The 17,065-nt window shown below is 37.0% G+C and overlaps 1 protein-coding gene across 4 annotated transcripts in view; it reads right to left on the bottom strand.

Moving 5' to 3' along the window:
- CEP57 (centrosomal protein 57) overlaps window positions 1–17,065 on the bottom strand; it is a 46,656-nt gene that overhangs the window by 4,643 nt on the left and 24,948 nt on the right. For 2 of the 4 annotated variants that reach the window (XM_077867576.1, XM_077867572.1), the window contains exons 6-11: window positions 16,842–16,919; window positions 12,823–12,930; window positions 12,236–12,313; window positions 7,179–7,420; window positions 6,466–6,610; window positions 3,595–4,804 (exon numbers count right to left, since the gene is read on the bottom strand). In XM_077867576.1, the coding sequence (XP_077723702.1) occupies window positions 4,571–4,804; window positions 6,466–6,610; window positions 7,179–7,420; window positions 12,236–12,313; window positions 12,823–12,930; window positions 16,842–16,919 (885 nt within the window). In that variant the 3' untranslated portion in view covers window positions 3,595–4,570. Of the gene's footprint in view, window positions 1–3,003; window positions 3,163–3,594; window positions 4,805–6,465; window positions 6,611–7,178; window positions 7,421–12,235; window positions 12,314–12,822; window positions 12,931–16,841; window positions 16,920–17,065 lie in introns of those variants that run through there. The other 2 variants (XM_077867574.1, XM_077867573.1) reach the window with 2 other exon arrangements.

The following is a 17,065-nucleotide window of genomic DNA, read 5'->3' as shown; positions in this document are numbered from 1 at the left end:
GATCATTTGTGACATCTAAAGTATAAAAGGATGAAATAAGGTAAACGAAGATAAAATTTTTTTTTAGATTTATTTATTTATTCATGAGACCCAGAGAAGAGGCAGAGTCACAGGCAGAGGGAGAAGCAGGCTCCATGCAGGGAGCCTGATGTGGGACTCGATCCTGGGACTCCAGGATCACACCCTGGGCCAAAGGCAGGTGCTAAACCGCTGAGCCACCCAGGGATCCCCCGAAGATAAATTTTTATCAGCGTAAAATGACTTTTCCTAGGAGATGTTTTATGTAAAACTGGTAATCACAAAGCAAAAATCTAGAGACCCTAAACAGAAAAAGGACACTGAGCAAATCCCCAAGCACAAACCCTAGCTCACAAAGTTAGAAACAGAAAGAAAAAGAAAGAACAGAGAAACAAACTAGAAGGCAAAAGAGAAAATGGCAGTACTGAGTCCTCACATACCAATAATCACCCTACATGTAAAATGGATTGATTTTACTAGTCAGAATGCAGTGGCTCCATGGGTTAACAAAAAACAGAAATAAAAAGGCCTAAAGGCCCAATTGTATGCTCTCTACAGAAGACTCATTTCAGCTCTAAAGACCTACATAGGCTCAAGGTGAAAGGATGGAAGATGACATCCAAAGCAAGTGGAAACCAGAACAAGGTGGGCATTGCCTACTTAACACCAAGTAGACTTTAAGCCCAAAATTTAAAACTGGCAAAGGTCATAATAACATGATACAGCAATCATAAATATGTATGCTAACACCTGAGCACCAAAATATATTAAGCAAATACTAACAGAACTTAGGGGAGAAACAGACATTAAAATAAGAGTAGGGGACGTTAATACCCCACTATTGCCAATGGCAAGATCATCCGTATAGAAAACAAGGGAGATGTGGCCTAGTGGTCTAAGGCTCTGGGTTAAGAAAATCAACACGGTAAACACTGGCACTGAACCACAATTTACAGCAAGTAAACTTATTAGATGTACAGAACAATTAATCAAACAGCAGAGTACACATTGTTCTCAAGTCCACATGCACCTTCTCCAGAGCAGATCATGATAGGACCTGAATCTTAGCAAGTTTAGACTGAAATCACATTATCTTTTCTGATCACAGTGTGTAGTCTATAAATATATGGAACTTAACACACTTCTAAACAAATAGGTCAAAGAAATCAAAAAGAAGGGAAGTTTATAATAATAAACAGATGTTAAGCAATTAGATCTCAACCTAACTTTTTATCTCAAGAAAATAGAAAAAGAACAGATTAAGCTCAAAGTTAGCAGAAGAAAAGAAGTAAAACAAGAACAGAAATAAATGAGAGACCAGAGAAACAAGAGAAAGGATCAATTGAACTAAGACCTGGTTCTTGGAAAAGATAAAATTGACAGACTTTTAGCTAGATGGAGAAAAAGAGGAGACATTACAACTGATACCACAGAAAGACACAGGATCATAAACTCCTATGAAGTTAGATGCCAAAAAATTACATAACAGTACCCATCAAGATATCAAAGGCATTCTTCACAGAAATATAACAATCCAAAAATTTTGGATCCGAAGCAATTCCAGGAAAAAGACCACAGCTGAGGCATCCTTGAACAACATGGCCGCTAGGAGTGTAGACCCCTCATGCAGTTTAAAATCCTAGTATAACTTCTGACTTCCCCAATACTTAGCTACTAACAGCCTACTGTTGACCAAGAAGTCTTACCAATAAGAGTCAAAAAACATATTCTGCGTTATATACTGTATTCTTAAAGCTAGAGAGAAAAAAAGGCAAGCTCATAAGGAAAATACAATACTGTAAAAAATCCATTTGTAAGTGGACCTACCCAGTTTAAACTCCCATTGTTCAAGGGTCAGTTGTATACTACTAAGCCATAATAATAAAAATAGTCATGGTTCTGTCACAAAACCAGAATAGACGCCAGGATTAAATCCTGGCATATGTAGTCAACTAATATTTGACAAGGGAACCAAGAACACTTGACAGGGAAAGAGACTGTCCCAGTCTCTTCAACAAGTGGTGCTGGGAAAACCGGAGAAATACATGCAGAGAACAATGAAACTGGACCCCTACCTCACACCACTCACCAAAATTAACTCAAAATATATCAAAGACTTAAATGTAATACCAGATGCCATAGAATTCCTAGAAGGAAACAAGAGGAAGCTCCTTGATGTTGGTCTCATTGATTTTTTTGGATGTAATGCCAAAAGCACAAACAACAAAAGGAGAAAATAACAAATGGGATTACATCAAACTCTGCTTATGCAACTTTCATATTTGAGTTGATAGTTGTATCTATGTCTATTGATTGTGCAGGTGCCCTTTCTCCTTTATGACCAGGGATACAAAATTGAGACCCATGTGGTTATGTCAAAGCTCTTTAGCCTCCTGTAACTTGTCAGCTTATCCTTCTATTCTCACGTGCATACCTCAACTCATGTACCAGTGCCACTCAGCTGGTCACAATTCTCCCACGTCCCAAAATCTGGCCACTTCCCTTTTATTCTAATCCTATTGACCTGGAATTCTCCCTTATGGCTAATTCCAGTTCTCCGGAGTCTAAGTGTCACTTCCTCCTCCAGGATGTTAACCTCCTCCTCTGTGTCCTCATAGCACTGTGCTCATGCGGTCACACTGTATTCATCACACAAGTGCTGAAATAATTCAGAGGTCTAGCACCTACCTAAGTAAGCATACCCTCCTTACTTAGCCTGGTAGCCACCTCAGCGTCTTACAACATAGAAGGTACTTGTATTTGAAACACACTGCAATAATGCTCTTAAAACAGCCATACAACAATGTACTCCTCTGCTGTAAACTCTCAGATAAGGAGACTGAGACAGTATTGGTATTTTGTTTTCAATTCTCACCTAAGGGTATTAAAAGCTGGATTCGACAATCTAACTCGTACCCAAGGGATGGGGTGGGTTTTAGCACCATTAAACTTCTAATTAGGACTCAGAGCCACTGAAATGCAAAATGAGTGTCACACAATTTAATGACCTGAAATTCAAACACAGCAATAGCAAAAGTTTAATAACTGAAATGGTGGTCAAGACACAAGAAATATTTTCCATGTCAGAGCAGTGATTCCTGGGGTCTGTGGACTCATTGTGGTGAATTCAATGGAGATACAAAGCTGCACACACAAGGAGAAGTTTACATAACATTTCAGAACAAACATCCAAATTGAAGGAACCTAAATCAAGAACTCTGTAAAAAATTAATTCAATTAAAAGGCCTCGCAAGTTTAGAACCCAGATAGGCACTGCATTTCATGCTGATGATACCCAGATAAAATCCCAGAACTCCACTTCATTCCCAGAGGAGGCATAAAAAGGAATCTCTTTAACATGTAGTTAATGTGTTAATTAGTACTCTTTAGAGTATCTTCTCTTATGCCATGAGACAGTTCAGTCTTGTTGGTTTGGTTTCTGTGTGAGCATGACATAGGCATATGTCATACATATTGTTTCTTGATATGTTAATATCCTATTTAGAAATTCAGTTTTTGGAGAAATTACAACAAATAAAGCCTTTTATTATCAGGCTGTTAAGGAAAATTTCAGTGTTTCCTTAGAAAAGCTGCTTTATTTACTTCAGTGGCAAATATATAAAAAGTTAACATGTCTTGATCTATGCAGAATTATGATTTACATTATTAACGTAATGACAAACTGCATGTGTACAGTTAATGCCACACTCATACTATACACCGATACCATGTCCAGGGTTCTTCTAAGTTTCAAGATTGAAAACCACAATGCCTCAAACTGAATAGCATGATTACAAACAGGTATTTAAAAACAGCAAATGTATATGCTTTACAACATTTCGTCTTCCATCTTCGTTCTAAAAGCTTTTACTTCATTAACAATGTTTATTCTTTAAAAAATGCTTTTATAATTTCAGCAGTTAATGGACTTAAAATGAATGCTTGGGTCTTTAAATTTTTTTAATGATGGATAACATCAATACAAGTGTATTAAATACTGATCAGTGTTTGAAATGTCAAAAAGCAAAACAATCCTCTTAAATATGTATAAATACTTAAATAGAGAAAACCTCCATCAATAGTCAAAGTACATTTAATGGTCATATTGGAAAGGAGAAACAGGCGGTTCGTGACAGGGGAAGATCTAAAAGGAGACTTTTTAAGCAAACACTGCCTATGGGACAGCCTCATATTTTGATAATTTAAACCTAATTTTACTTAGATATGTAAAGAACTATTAAAAAAAAAATCACACCCACAAGTAAAAAATTGGCAATTTGTTTACAAAGTGCAGTATTTCATTACAGCAAATTCATCTCAAAGAAGCAGAGTGTGTGGCTTCCTAGCTGTTAAAACTCCCCTGGTTTCCATTCAGGTGGTTTAACATTTAGTCATGATACATCACACAAGAAGCCTGTGTGATGAAGCCTGGGCCCCTTCACACCTGCTATTCATTAATTCCAAAAGAGAGTACGAGACCTGGAGAGTAAACTGGCCAAATCTGATTGATGAGGTACAGATTATCTGAATAAAATTTATGACCTGGTAACAGTCAGTAATCCCAACATAAACTACTGCTTTGTAATGAACTCTGTATGGTTTGCATGTCCTTCAATAACTGCAGATTCTTCCTGCTTTTCTCACCGGGTCTCAGCTTGGCAACATCCTTCTTGTTTGTGGTCCCTGTGGTTCCAGAGGATCGACTGCTGCTGTTTCCTTCTTCATCAAGAGTCCTTCTGGTGGTTCGCAAGTCCCTCTTTTGCTTCTCTATCTTCTGTTTCTCCAGCTATAGCAGATAACCAAGGCAGGGAAAAAGGAGCAGCCAATGAAAACATTCTCTTCTGACAACTGGTATTTTTAACTCTCATACAAACCAAGATGCAAATAATATATTCTGGGTTTATTGTTTTAAAACCTTCAAAAATCTGCTGTACCTGTCATTTAACACTCAGTGTGTAAAAACACAGAGTGACATACAAACAAGTGAACAGGAGTAAACACACCAATACTGGTGCTGTTTCTGAAGGTGCTGCCCAAGTGCAGAAGAGGGTTTGGAGGAAGGCGTCATGAAAAAGAAAAAAATTTGACATCATAAGTGAAGGACAGGACAGATACTAATAGATGAAGAAGAGGTGAACGGTGGTTCTAGAACTAGTCTGAAGAGGCAACGAAATATGCTCTAAATAGATGAAGACATGGTAATATATTAATACAAAAAGTTTTTGATTTTATTATTTCACTATTTTAGAATAATTTCACAGAGAATTTACTTATTTTTAGAGAGCTTTACTTGTACTTTAAACCACTGCCAAATTGGTTTTCCATTAGAATAGAGTCTAATGTACAACAAACAAATCAGATCATTACTTCTACAGCAATCATTTGCTTATATTCTTTTTTGAAACATGAACTTTACAAAAAAATACTTCAGAGCTCAGGTTTTGGAGTTGAAAAGACTCAAGTTTGCATGCCAGCTCTGCATTTACTACTAGTGGGTTAGTGTTTCCTTGCACAGGAGTTACTTAATTTCACTTTAAGATCTGTCTACCTCCCAGGAAACTTAGCCTGGTTTCCTATAAAATAAGATCATACACTCAGTTCACAAGTGTTCCATGAAAATTGAGAGGACATATTCAGACGCACTCAGCATCATGCCTACCACACAGCCACCAATCAGTAAATGTCAGCCAAGCCTGTTCTGCTCCTAGTCTTTCTCCATTTCCATCAGTGGTACTGCCATCCTTTCCTTCCAAATGATATTCAGCAGCAAGTTGCCCTGATCATTCTACTTCTAAAACACACCTCCAATGTGTCCACTTCACGCCCACTGCAGTCACTGATGACCTCTGGCAGAGAAGAGCTTCACCCGGCCCCGCTGTTCTCTCCGCCTGGTCTTTAAGCCCAACCCTAGCAGTCACAGCTCTCTCTTAACAGCCACGAATCATTATGTTTCTCTCCAGATGAAAACCCTGGAATGTGCCTTCCCACTGCACTTAGTAGATATTAAATACATGGCTGTTCTATTCATTTAATTAGCAATATAAATATAACTCAAGATTTTTTTTCACATATTTATATCTGACATTCCTTTGGAAATCAATTTCTAAGTGCTTTTTAAAAGACTAAGGTAAATTTAGAACCATTTAAATTCATCATGGAAGTTAAAGTTTGTTCATATAAAGGTAAGAAAATTAAAAATATTAAGTATTTGAAAGATGTATCTTAGGTGGTAAAATCTCTCACAGATTATGAAACTGTCTTCCTTCCTAACCCACTTAACACCAATTCTTAAGTGTCTACAGGAAAGAAATGTTTCCTGTAGTTCCCTATCTGTGATACACTTAAGTGGTCAATTAACATATTTGAGGAAAAGGGTTTTTTGGGTTCTGCCTCATTTTTGGTTTTGAATCATTCACAACAGGGAAAGGGAAACTGAGTGTGAGTTACCTGGGCTTGGTATTTCCGAACTTTAGTTATTTGGTTGGCTTTGGCCTCCATCCTCCCCACTAATGCCTCCAGTTCACACTCTAAGTTGTCCTTCAGTTCAACAGTTGGGGATTCTTGGATAAGTTTCGCAAGCTGCTGGTGATCACTATATAGGAAATAAAGGTAGGGGTTGGTTAAGTTTTCTGTTTCATGGTTAGGTCCACCACATCCCACTACTCACCATGGGACCACTGCTGTGTGCAATAAAAAATGACTCAATTTTGTAAAGAGAAACAAGATTCAAGAAAGGCACTGGAGGCAAATGCAAAAGGAGTTCTTAATTTCAAAGACCTAGTTTATATTTCTACCTCCCCCAGAACAGTATACACGAATAAAGGAAAGCCTAGAAAGAAAGGATCTTGTTCCTCAGATACTCACATCCTAACTTACCATGTAAGCTTAACTAAACTCAATGTATTTCAAGCTCCCAAATAAGGAAATAAGACTGAAATGTAAAACCCTGGTCTTCAAAACATTTAACAATATTAGAAAACAGAGATTTTCCCCAGAACAGTTGTATCTGTTAAGGTCCTAGTAACTTGCTCAGTGGTTGGTGCAAGGACTATTGCTCAGATATTCGTTGAACAAATTAACAATAGGATTAATGAAATCACCAAGGTTAATATGAAGTTTTAGAACTAAATATAATTTAAAAAACAAAAGCTAAAACTTACAAGCTCATTTGCCCAAATTCATCTTGTAAAGTCTGTAAGACTTCTGATAGCTCTTCATTAATGCTGTTGGAGGAGGGAGGTGTTCCTGACAACTTCTTACTTTTACCACTTCGTGAAGAACTTTGCTTTGTAATAGGAACACTGTTGACCACTCTATCGTTGCACAGGGCTTTACTGTGTTGCTTCATCAGATGCAGGACATGCTGAACATTGGCTACCACAGCATGACTAGGACTGGTGGACTGAAGAAAAATGAGAATTAACTGAAGCCAACCCTCTAAATGTTTTCCTGTTTACTCCCTAATCTGAGTAAAAAGACCCCCACCCACAAAAAGGCTTTATGATATAAATCTCCTAGAGTAAATCCAAATACCAAGTCCCATTTAACCTCTAAGTATCTATACTCCACTTTAGTCTCTACCCTGCTGTCATTCCCTTACAACCACCTTACTATCTATTGGAAGAAGATCCCATTGGCCTCCCTGCCACCAGTGTCTTCAGTCTCTTAACTCCATAGTGCTATCAGCTATCCTAAAATATCTTCATTGTAGTATCAGGTTTTTCTCTTATGAAATATTCGATGTTAAGTCCACCTAACACTAATGTCTACACTCCTCAGCATAGGAAAAAAGTCTTTCATCATTGAGCTGCAATTTATATTCCCTGGCTTTATGTATGTCCCATCATCCCCTAATGGAACTAGAAGGTATTATGCTAAGTGAAATAAGTCAGCCAGAGAAAGACAATTTTGATTTCACTCATATGTAGAACTTAAGAAACAAAACGGATGATCATAGGGGAAGAGAAGGAAAAATAAAATAAGGTGAAAATGGAGAGGGAGGCAAACCATTTTAGGGTCACCAAACTATAGGAAACACAACTGAGGGTTGCTGGAGGGGAGGGGGAGTGGAAGAATGGTCTAACAGGGTAACAGGCATTAAGGAGGGCACTTGATGTAATGAGCCCTGGGTATTATACACAACGGATGAATCTGAATTCTACCTTGAAAATCTGCATTACTTAAAGAAACTATATTTATTTGCACATGTCATTTCTTTTGTGTGGCCAATATTTCTACCATCTTTAAAACCCAGTTCAAATATATTAACTTGTAAAGACTTCCTTAAAACCTCCAGGTAATGAATTGGTCCAAATAAGTAGTTGACTCTAAGATCACCTACAACATTTCTATCATAGCGTTTATCACGATAGATTGCAATTGTGTTTGCATATTTATTTCATGTACTAAACAGTGTATGTACTTCCAGGTGTTAGGGACTGTCATTATATTCATTTCTCTATCCTCAAATACTAGGATGTACTAAGTCCATCCTTGTCACATAAATAACAATAGGAAAAACCTGGTAGCCTTCTCAAGATTTCTGGTTTTGAATATTAAACAATGGTCTCAGCATACTATTTCATCAACAGATGCCTAGGCTAACTTGGCTCCATAAGCATCATCTAGACATCTTGTTTAAAATGCAGAGTCCTAGGCAGACTCCAAACCTGATCAGTGCAGGGGTCAAGGCTTGGAAATGTATACTTTTAATTCTACCAGTTGATTCTGACCAGACAGGTTTGGAAACCACTATACTAAGCTAAATATGTATTTTTTAAATTCTACTTTCTATTGTTGGGTAGCAAATTGAATCTAGCATTATATACTAAGAAGTATGTATACTGTATCCAAGTGGGGTTTATTCCAGGAATTCAAGACTAGTTCAATTATTTTTTAAAAAATTGATCAACGTAATGTAGTAATGTTGTAACTTTCAACAGTAAAAAAGAAAAACCCATAACCATATCATTTAATGAAGAAAAAGCATTTGAAAAAAAATCCAGTGCCTTACTGGGTACTCTCAGCAAAGTAGAAACAGAAGGAAATTTCCTCTAGCCTGATAAAGAGCACTGACAAACAACCTATAGCTAACATCATGTCTACTGGTGAGACTGAATGCTAATGCTTTCCCCGGACTTAAGATCAGAAAGAAGGCAACGATGTCTACTCTCATCATCCTTGTTTAATGTAATACTGAAAATCCTAGCCAGTGCAGTAAGGCAAAAAAGGAAATGAAAGGCAATGCAAATTAAAAAAATAAAACTGTCCCTGTTTACAGATAACATGCTTCTCTACATAGAAAATCCTAAAAAAATCCAAAAATTAAGACTAGTAAGTGAATTCAGTGAAATCTCAGAATGTAACTTCAACATATAAAAACTAAATATACTAGCAATGATCACACAGAAACTAAATTAAAACTAAATCCAACTTACATTTGCTCTAAAACAATTATGTGAGTATAAATGTAATAAAAGACAAGGGACCAATATGCTGGAATCCACAAAACACTGATGAAAGAAATCAAAGATCTAAATAAAAGCGATACTGTACTCATGGTCTGGAAGACTCAACAATCAATTCTCCTAAGCTGATCTATGGGTATAATGAAATTCCAATAAAAATTATAACAAGATTTTTTAATAGATAGAGCCAAGTTTATTCTAAAATTCATATGAAGAGGCAAAGAAACTAGAATATCTGAAACAATTTTGAAAAAGAATAATAAAGAATCACTCTCCCTGATGTTACGAAATATAAAAAAGCCACAATAATCAAAGCAGTGTGGTACTGGCAAAGAGATAAACACATATATCAATGGAACAGAATAAAAAATAAACCTTGACTTAACAAGGCTAATATTGTCTATACAAATCATTTCCAGTGGATCATAGATTTAGATGTAAAATATAAAATTATAGAATATATATGAAACATAAGTGAAAATCCAGAGGATGTTGGTCCTGGCAAAGATCATATTAGACCTGACATAATCCACAAAAACACAAATCTCAATTAACTAGATTTCATCAAAACAAAAAGCTGCTTTGTAAAAAACAGTGTAAGAGGGAGAAAGACTGGGAGAATATATTTGCAAACTATGTGTCTGATATATGACTTATATCAAAACAACTCTCAAACCCTAACAGTAAAAAAACAAGCCAGTTAAAAAAGGGCAAGAAATGTAGATACATATTTCACTAGAGGATAGATGTACAGTAAATAAGCACATGAAAAGAATATGACCACCATCATTAGTGTAATATAAATTAAAAGCACAGTTAGCTTTCAGGATGTGCATTTTATATCTTTTTAATTTCATTTTTCTAAGTAAATCTTTTTTTTTTTTTTTTTTTTTTTGCATTTTGTAAGTGTACTGGTCTATGACAACATACAATTAAAAATAAAAAATGACCCTTCACAATACAGAATTTGAGGACACAAATATTTCACAAAGAGTACAAATAACTTCAGAAGGAGAGTTCAGGTTGAAAAGACTGGTCTTTGAACCTAATCTGTTCAACCTTTATGTTAATAACTTCAATGAGAATTACCAAAAGCTTTACTTCAGGATAACAAAATACTGAACTAGATTCTAATGCAATGTGGGATAGGGTGAATCTATTCCTATAGAGTCTCACTTACTTACAAATATTGTATAAGATAATTAAATCTACAAATGTAGGACCTACAAAGACTAATGCAAAGACTCAGGAAAACACCTGTTACTTCAACTGACTCTAAAATCAATGAGAGCAAGGGATGATGTGGCTTCTCCCAGAACATTAATATGATGCTAGGCTGAGTTGGCAGACTCCCAGAACATGACAAAGTCTCTATTTAGTGCTAGTCACACCACATTTAGAAAAGAAGAGAGCAATGAGGAGGTAAAGAAACTCCTAGAGCAGCCCCGGTGGCACAGCGGTTTAGCGCTGCCTGCAGCCCAGGGTGTGATCCTGGAGACCCGGGATCGAGTCCCACATTGGGCTCCCTGCGTGGGGCCTGCTCTCCCTCTGCCTGTGTCTCTGCCTCTCTCTCTAACTGTGTTGTGTCTCTATGAATAAATAAATAAAATCTTTAAAAAAAAAAAAAAAAAGAAACTCCTAAAACACATCCTATGCTGAATACCTAAAGAAAACAAGTGTTTGTTCATAACCTAGAATAGAGTAAGGAGTGAAGAATTAAGATAAAGTTATTTTCAGAAGTTTTAAAATTTCTCTACAGTCAAGGGCTCTTTTGTTCCATGTGGATCCCTGACAGCAGAGCAGAAAAAGAACAATGAAAATTAACAGTGAAAGGTTTTAACTTATTTAGGAACTTTAAAATAAAGTGGCCTAGAAATGTATTATTGAGTCTCATCAGATGTAATTTTTTTTAAGATTTTATTTACTTATTCATGAGAGACACAGAGAGAGGCAGAGACACAGGCAGAGGGAGAAGCAGGCTCCATGCAGGAAGCCCAGGATCATGACCTGAGCAAAAGGCAGGTGCTCAACCACTGAGCCACCTGGGCATCCCATATATATATATTTTTATGTTTATTTATATATAAATTTTATATTTATATATAAATTTTATATTTATTTATATATATATATTTTTAAAGATATATTTATTTATTTTAGGGAGTAAGTGGGAAAAAGGCAGGAGAGGGAGAGAGAATCTCAAGTAGACTGCCAGCTGAGTGCAGTGCCCAATGTGGGGCTTGATCCCAGGACGCTCTGATCAGACCTGAGCTGAAATCAAGAGTCAGCCGCTCAACTGACTGAGCCACCCAGGAGCCCCTAAACTAACACAGTGTTAAAAGCATTTATTGAAATTACTCAGTACTTGCTGATATTTGACAAAATTATCATCTCTACATTTAGACACTGAAGGAATCTAAGATTCAAGTCTATTTGTAACTACTTCTTGGAGAATGAGTTCTGTAAGTAATATGCATGTGAGGACAAGCAGGATGTGATTTCTATTTATTTAAATATCTACTTATATTTCCTTGCACATACGTTTTATCTGCCTTAAAGTCCCCCTAGTCTCTTTCCTGCTCTTCCAGTCCCATAAAACTTTCCATCTCTTTCTCACATCACTAGGATCCATATTGGTAAAAGGGCAGAAAAATGTTTTCCCCATTTATAGGCATACAGGTGTAGGAGTTTTTTTAACTCAAATTACTAAGTTGTAAAGAAAAAAAAAATTCAGACTTTGACCAACTTACCTTTCCAGCTACAAACGGCATATCCCCCAAGCATAATCTATAATGTGGTTGTACAGCAAAATAGTTCCTAGAACTTTTCTGAATGGAAAGAAAAACAAGTTTACTCACATGGTGATAAAAACTAACCATACACAACAAGCCTGAAATTTCAGCTTAGTGCTGGGCTACTTGCTTCATCGATACTGGAATGTTCTCAAGCTCCTAATAATATTTGACAATGCATCCTTAGCCTAGCAAAGGGTAGGAAGGAAAAAATAGTACCTGCCAAAATAGCAATTAATCTCAGTAAAGAAATAGTGTGTATATATGTAATGCATGTATAGTCACATATGTCTAAAGACATGTGAAGAATAAAAGGTCATTAATGCAGTACTGAATAGTCAAGATTTGTATGTGTTTTGCGGTTCCAAAAATTTTCATACATATTATCAAGATAAAAATTTCTAAGTAGATATTACTTATTTCCATCTTCCCAATGGAGAAATTGAATGAAAGAGATTTTTCTCATCCAAGTTTGATGTACCACATTGTTTTATGAGCATTTTCACATAAATCAGCACTTTGACTTACTGGTCCTGTTTTCATACCTTTTCAGGTGGTTTTGACTTCTTTTTTTTAACTCTTCTTGCACTGGGAACATATGGAGTTGTCTTATCTTCAAAAATAATTCTATTTGCTTCTAGCCCAGTCTGCAACTAAGAAAAATACAGCAGTGTAAAGTTAATGCTATAGAAATAAGAGCTATTATTTAAATTTGAGATTTAAATCCGATAGTATCTGACTGAAAAAAGCTGTGTAAATTGTCAATATTTAATTTTTTTTAAAGATTTATTTATTTATTTATTCATGAGAGACAGAGAGAGAGAGAGAGAGAGAGAGAGAGGCAGAGACACAGGCAGAGGGAGAAGCAGGCTCTATGCCGGGAGCCCGACACAGGACTCGATCCCAGGACTCCAGGATCGCGCCCTGGGCCAAAGGCAGGCGCTAAACCGCTGAGCCACCCAGGGATCCCCACCAAATATTTTAAATCAATATAAGTCTCTCATTTTATCTTGAAATGTGGTGTTATTTATAATTCATCTTCTTTTTTTTTTTTTAGATTGGAACCCTTTAGCTCCATTATTTGTGGTTGTTCCATAAATTAAGCCTAAGGTGATCAATGTAATATATAACTCCAAACCAAAGCTTTGTTATGTTCTTTTTTACACATGGCAATTTCATCAGTGCCAGACACAAAGCAGCTGGAGGGCAAAATACATTTCTTCCTATTTAAAAACTCACTCTTAGAATGTAAGAAAAAGCAACTGGAAATTTATGTCCGAAAGAACTAAAAGGTGTATCACAGCAAATGCTATCATGCCCCTTTTCTCCAGAAGTTTAGTAAAACTACATTAGTTTTAAAATAGTTCCCTATGCACATAGTAGAAATTCCAAAGCCAATTACTAGGGATTTCAAACAAGGACTGGTACCTTCCCTAAATCAATGTTCAGATTTCCCTTTTTTTTTTTAAGATTTCAAATAAAATCTTTATTCACAATACACACACACACACACACACAGAGGCAGAGACACAGGCAGCGGGAGAAACAGGCTCCATGCAGGAAGCCTGACGTGGGACTCGATCCCGGGTCTCCAGGATCAAACCCTGGGCTGAAGGCGGCACTAAACCACTGAGCCACCCGGGCTGCCTAATGTTCAGATTTCCTAAAAGAAAAAACATTTACACCTGTGGATTTGTCTACAATAGTGGTTTTGAAACCAGCCTGTGTATCAAAATCATTTGGAGTTCATGAGGAATATTCAGATTGTCATGATCTTCTCATTGTTAAAGTTCCCCAGGAAATTATGATGGAGTTCGGAACCAATGGACTAAATAAATACCGAGAATACTAACATTTCCCACAATGACTGCATTCTTGAAGCACAGAAATCTATTCAGAGACAAAAGAATGGAGGGATGTGGGCAGCCCGGGTGGCTCAGTGGTTTAGCACCGCGCCGCCTTCAGCCCAGGGTTTGATCCTGGAGACCCGGGATCGAGTCCCATGTTAGGCTTCCTGCATGGAGCCTGCTTCTCCCTCTGCCTGTGTCTCTTCCTCTCTCTCTCTCTCTTTCTCTCATGAATAAATAAATAAAAATAAATGGAAGGAGCCTCGGTGCCCATCGAAAGATGAATGGATAAAGAAGATGTGGTATACGTATACAATGGAATATTCCTCAGCCATTAGAAACAACAAATACCCACCATTTGCTTCAACATGAATGGAACTGGAGGGTATTATGCCGAGTGAAATAAGTCAACTGGAGAAGGACAAACATTATACGGTCTCATTCATTTGGGGAATATAAAAAATAGTGAAAGAGAATAAAGGGGAAAGGAGAGAAAATGAGTGGAAAATATCAGTGAGGGTGACAGCACATGAGAGACTCCTCTAACTCTGGGAAATGAACAAGGGGTAGTGGAAAGGGAGGTGGGTAGGGGGTTGAGGTGACTTGGTGATGGGCACTGAGGGGGGCACTTGACGGGATGAGCATTGGGTGTTATGCTATATGTTAGCAAACAGAACTCCAATAAAAAATATACAAAACAAAAAGAAAAAAAATCTTAAAAAAAAAAAAAAAAGAATGGAGGGATGTCTCCCCTCAGGAGCACCTATATTCCCACACATCTAATAATGCTTTATATACAGTAAACTGGACAGGATTCATTGAACATAAAATTACTACCCTGGAAAAAAAAACACTACTCTGGAAAACCTATGAGGCCAATGAGTTTGAATAGCATAAAAAGAACAATTTCTTTTTAAATGTTTTAACTTCCAGTTTATTTAGTTCTTCCTGGTTGTGGTTACGTATTTGTGTGGCAGAGTTTTAACTATTCTAAAGTACTTTCATTGTCTTTTCTCCTGTTTGATCTCTCCAACACTAGGAAGATATAAAACGAAGATCACTTCATCAATGGTAATCCAAGCTCTGAATGGTTAAATATCTTGCCCCAGACTATACAAGTTAAGGTTAGCTTGACTTGGGGGCACCTGGGTGGCTCACTCAGTTAAGTGTCTAGCTTCAGCTCAGAGCATGATCTTGGAGTCCTGGGACCAAGCCCCGTGTCAGGCTCCCTATTAGTCAGTGGGGAGTCTGCTTCTTTCTCCCTTTCCCTCTGCCCCTCCTTCACACACCCCCATCCCCCGGGCTCACGTGCAGATTCTCTCAAATAAATAAATTCTTAGGGGGGAAAAAAAAAAGTCAGCTTGACTTGGAACCATGTTCGGTCTCCGTTGTCATTCCACTATAATGGTGTTCAACTATCAGAACTCAAAACTTTTTACTGTATTACCAGTAGTAACTATTTGGTCCCTTCTTTATACCTGCTAAGTGAAAAAGAAAGCACAAATACTGTAAATTAAATTCATAAGATAATGAACTTGCTTTATTTTTATTTCACATACAACAGAACTCACCACCACAATGTATATAAAGCACAATCCACGAGTTTGCATGTTACAACTGAGGAAATGGAGACACAGTAAAGAGGGCTACCCTAAAGTGGAATGGGCAGAGAAACCACGTAATTTCAAGATTTATTGGTGATCAAAAATAAAGCCACATGACTACATAACTCAGCACACTAAAAGCAAAACAAAACAAAACAAAACCCACAAACTGATCAGAAGGTAAATATTTGAGAAAGAAATACACTGGGTTTAATATAGAAAGAGAACAAGTTAAACCAATGAGTTGTGGAAGTGATAACAGGATGTTTATGGTCCTGCAAGCCTATGTACAAACTGAGCTCGGGGCACTGCTGGCATCTGGCTGCAGCCTGAACTGCACAGCCTCCATTCCTAACTGGTTTAGAGTTAAGTCTTGCTTCTTGTGTTAACAGGGTAAAAAAAAGATACAAACAAATGTAAAACTTAAAGACTTTGGAAGTGGGAGGGCAATATATAAGAGGTATCTGAAGAAATAAGCTCTTAAGAGAGTCTTCAGTTACAAACAAGGTGCTTATCTGTACGACTTACTGGGAACAAAAGTATTAGTGTATCTTTTAGAAACCCAGTTCTGGGTGGTATATATAAACGCCATGTTTCTGTGAATTCACACCGCCTCATCTATTCTGGCTGATAGCCAATAAATCAAAGACTAGGAGCAAACAGACCTCGCTCCCCTCATATGGTAGCTCTTGTGGGTTAGTATGGGTCACTAGCTACTGGGCCAGCCCATTACTTCAATTTCTGTCCTGGTGTTTTGAAGCCACCAGGAAAAGGAAAATGTGTGAGAAAACTACACGATGGCTTTCAAACATTTCCAGTAGAAACTCCTGTGAGACATTTTACATGATTATTATCTTATGTATACTATCTTTTATGTTTTTAATTGATTTTTTAAAATGCTGATTGAAACCCCATAATTTGGACAACTCTAAAAAATTGCTCAACTTTTACTCTCTCCCTTTAAAAATAAAGGTTTATAATTTTCCATATTCATCTATTTCTGACAATTTATATGTTGGACTTTTCCAAAATATAATCTAAGAAGCCCACAATCAATCTTTTGCTTATGAAGAATGAAATGTGAGGAGCCAACCTGCTGACACTGCAACTCACCTGGGCTGCCTTAACTTGCATACGTTTCCTTTCCTGTTGTTCTTCCCGGAGTTTTGCTTCCAACTCTTGCATTTTTTTCTAGTGATAAAAATATTAAAAGTGGTTAGTGAAAAGACTTTGTGTCATCATGTAAAATTGTAATACAGAAACACAGTAATGTGCTATACAATTTTAGCATGGTAAACATATGCCTGTTCACTCTAGTAATGACACTGTGCTGGCCA

This window comes from Canis aureus, chromosome 23 (genome assembly GCF_053574225.1).
Source record: "Canis aureus isolate CA01 chromosome 23, VMU_Caureus_v.1.0, whole genome shotgun sequence".
Lineage (NCBI taxonomy): Eukaryota > Metazoa > Chordata > Mammalia > Carnivora > Canidae > Canis > Canis aureus.
Note: the sequence above shows the minus strand (reverse complement) of the source record. Positions and strands in the feature narration are given on the sequence as shown.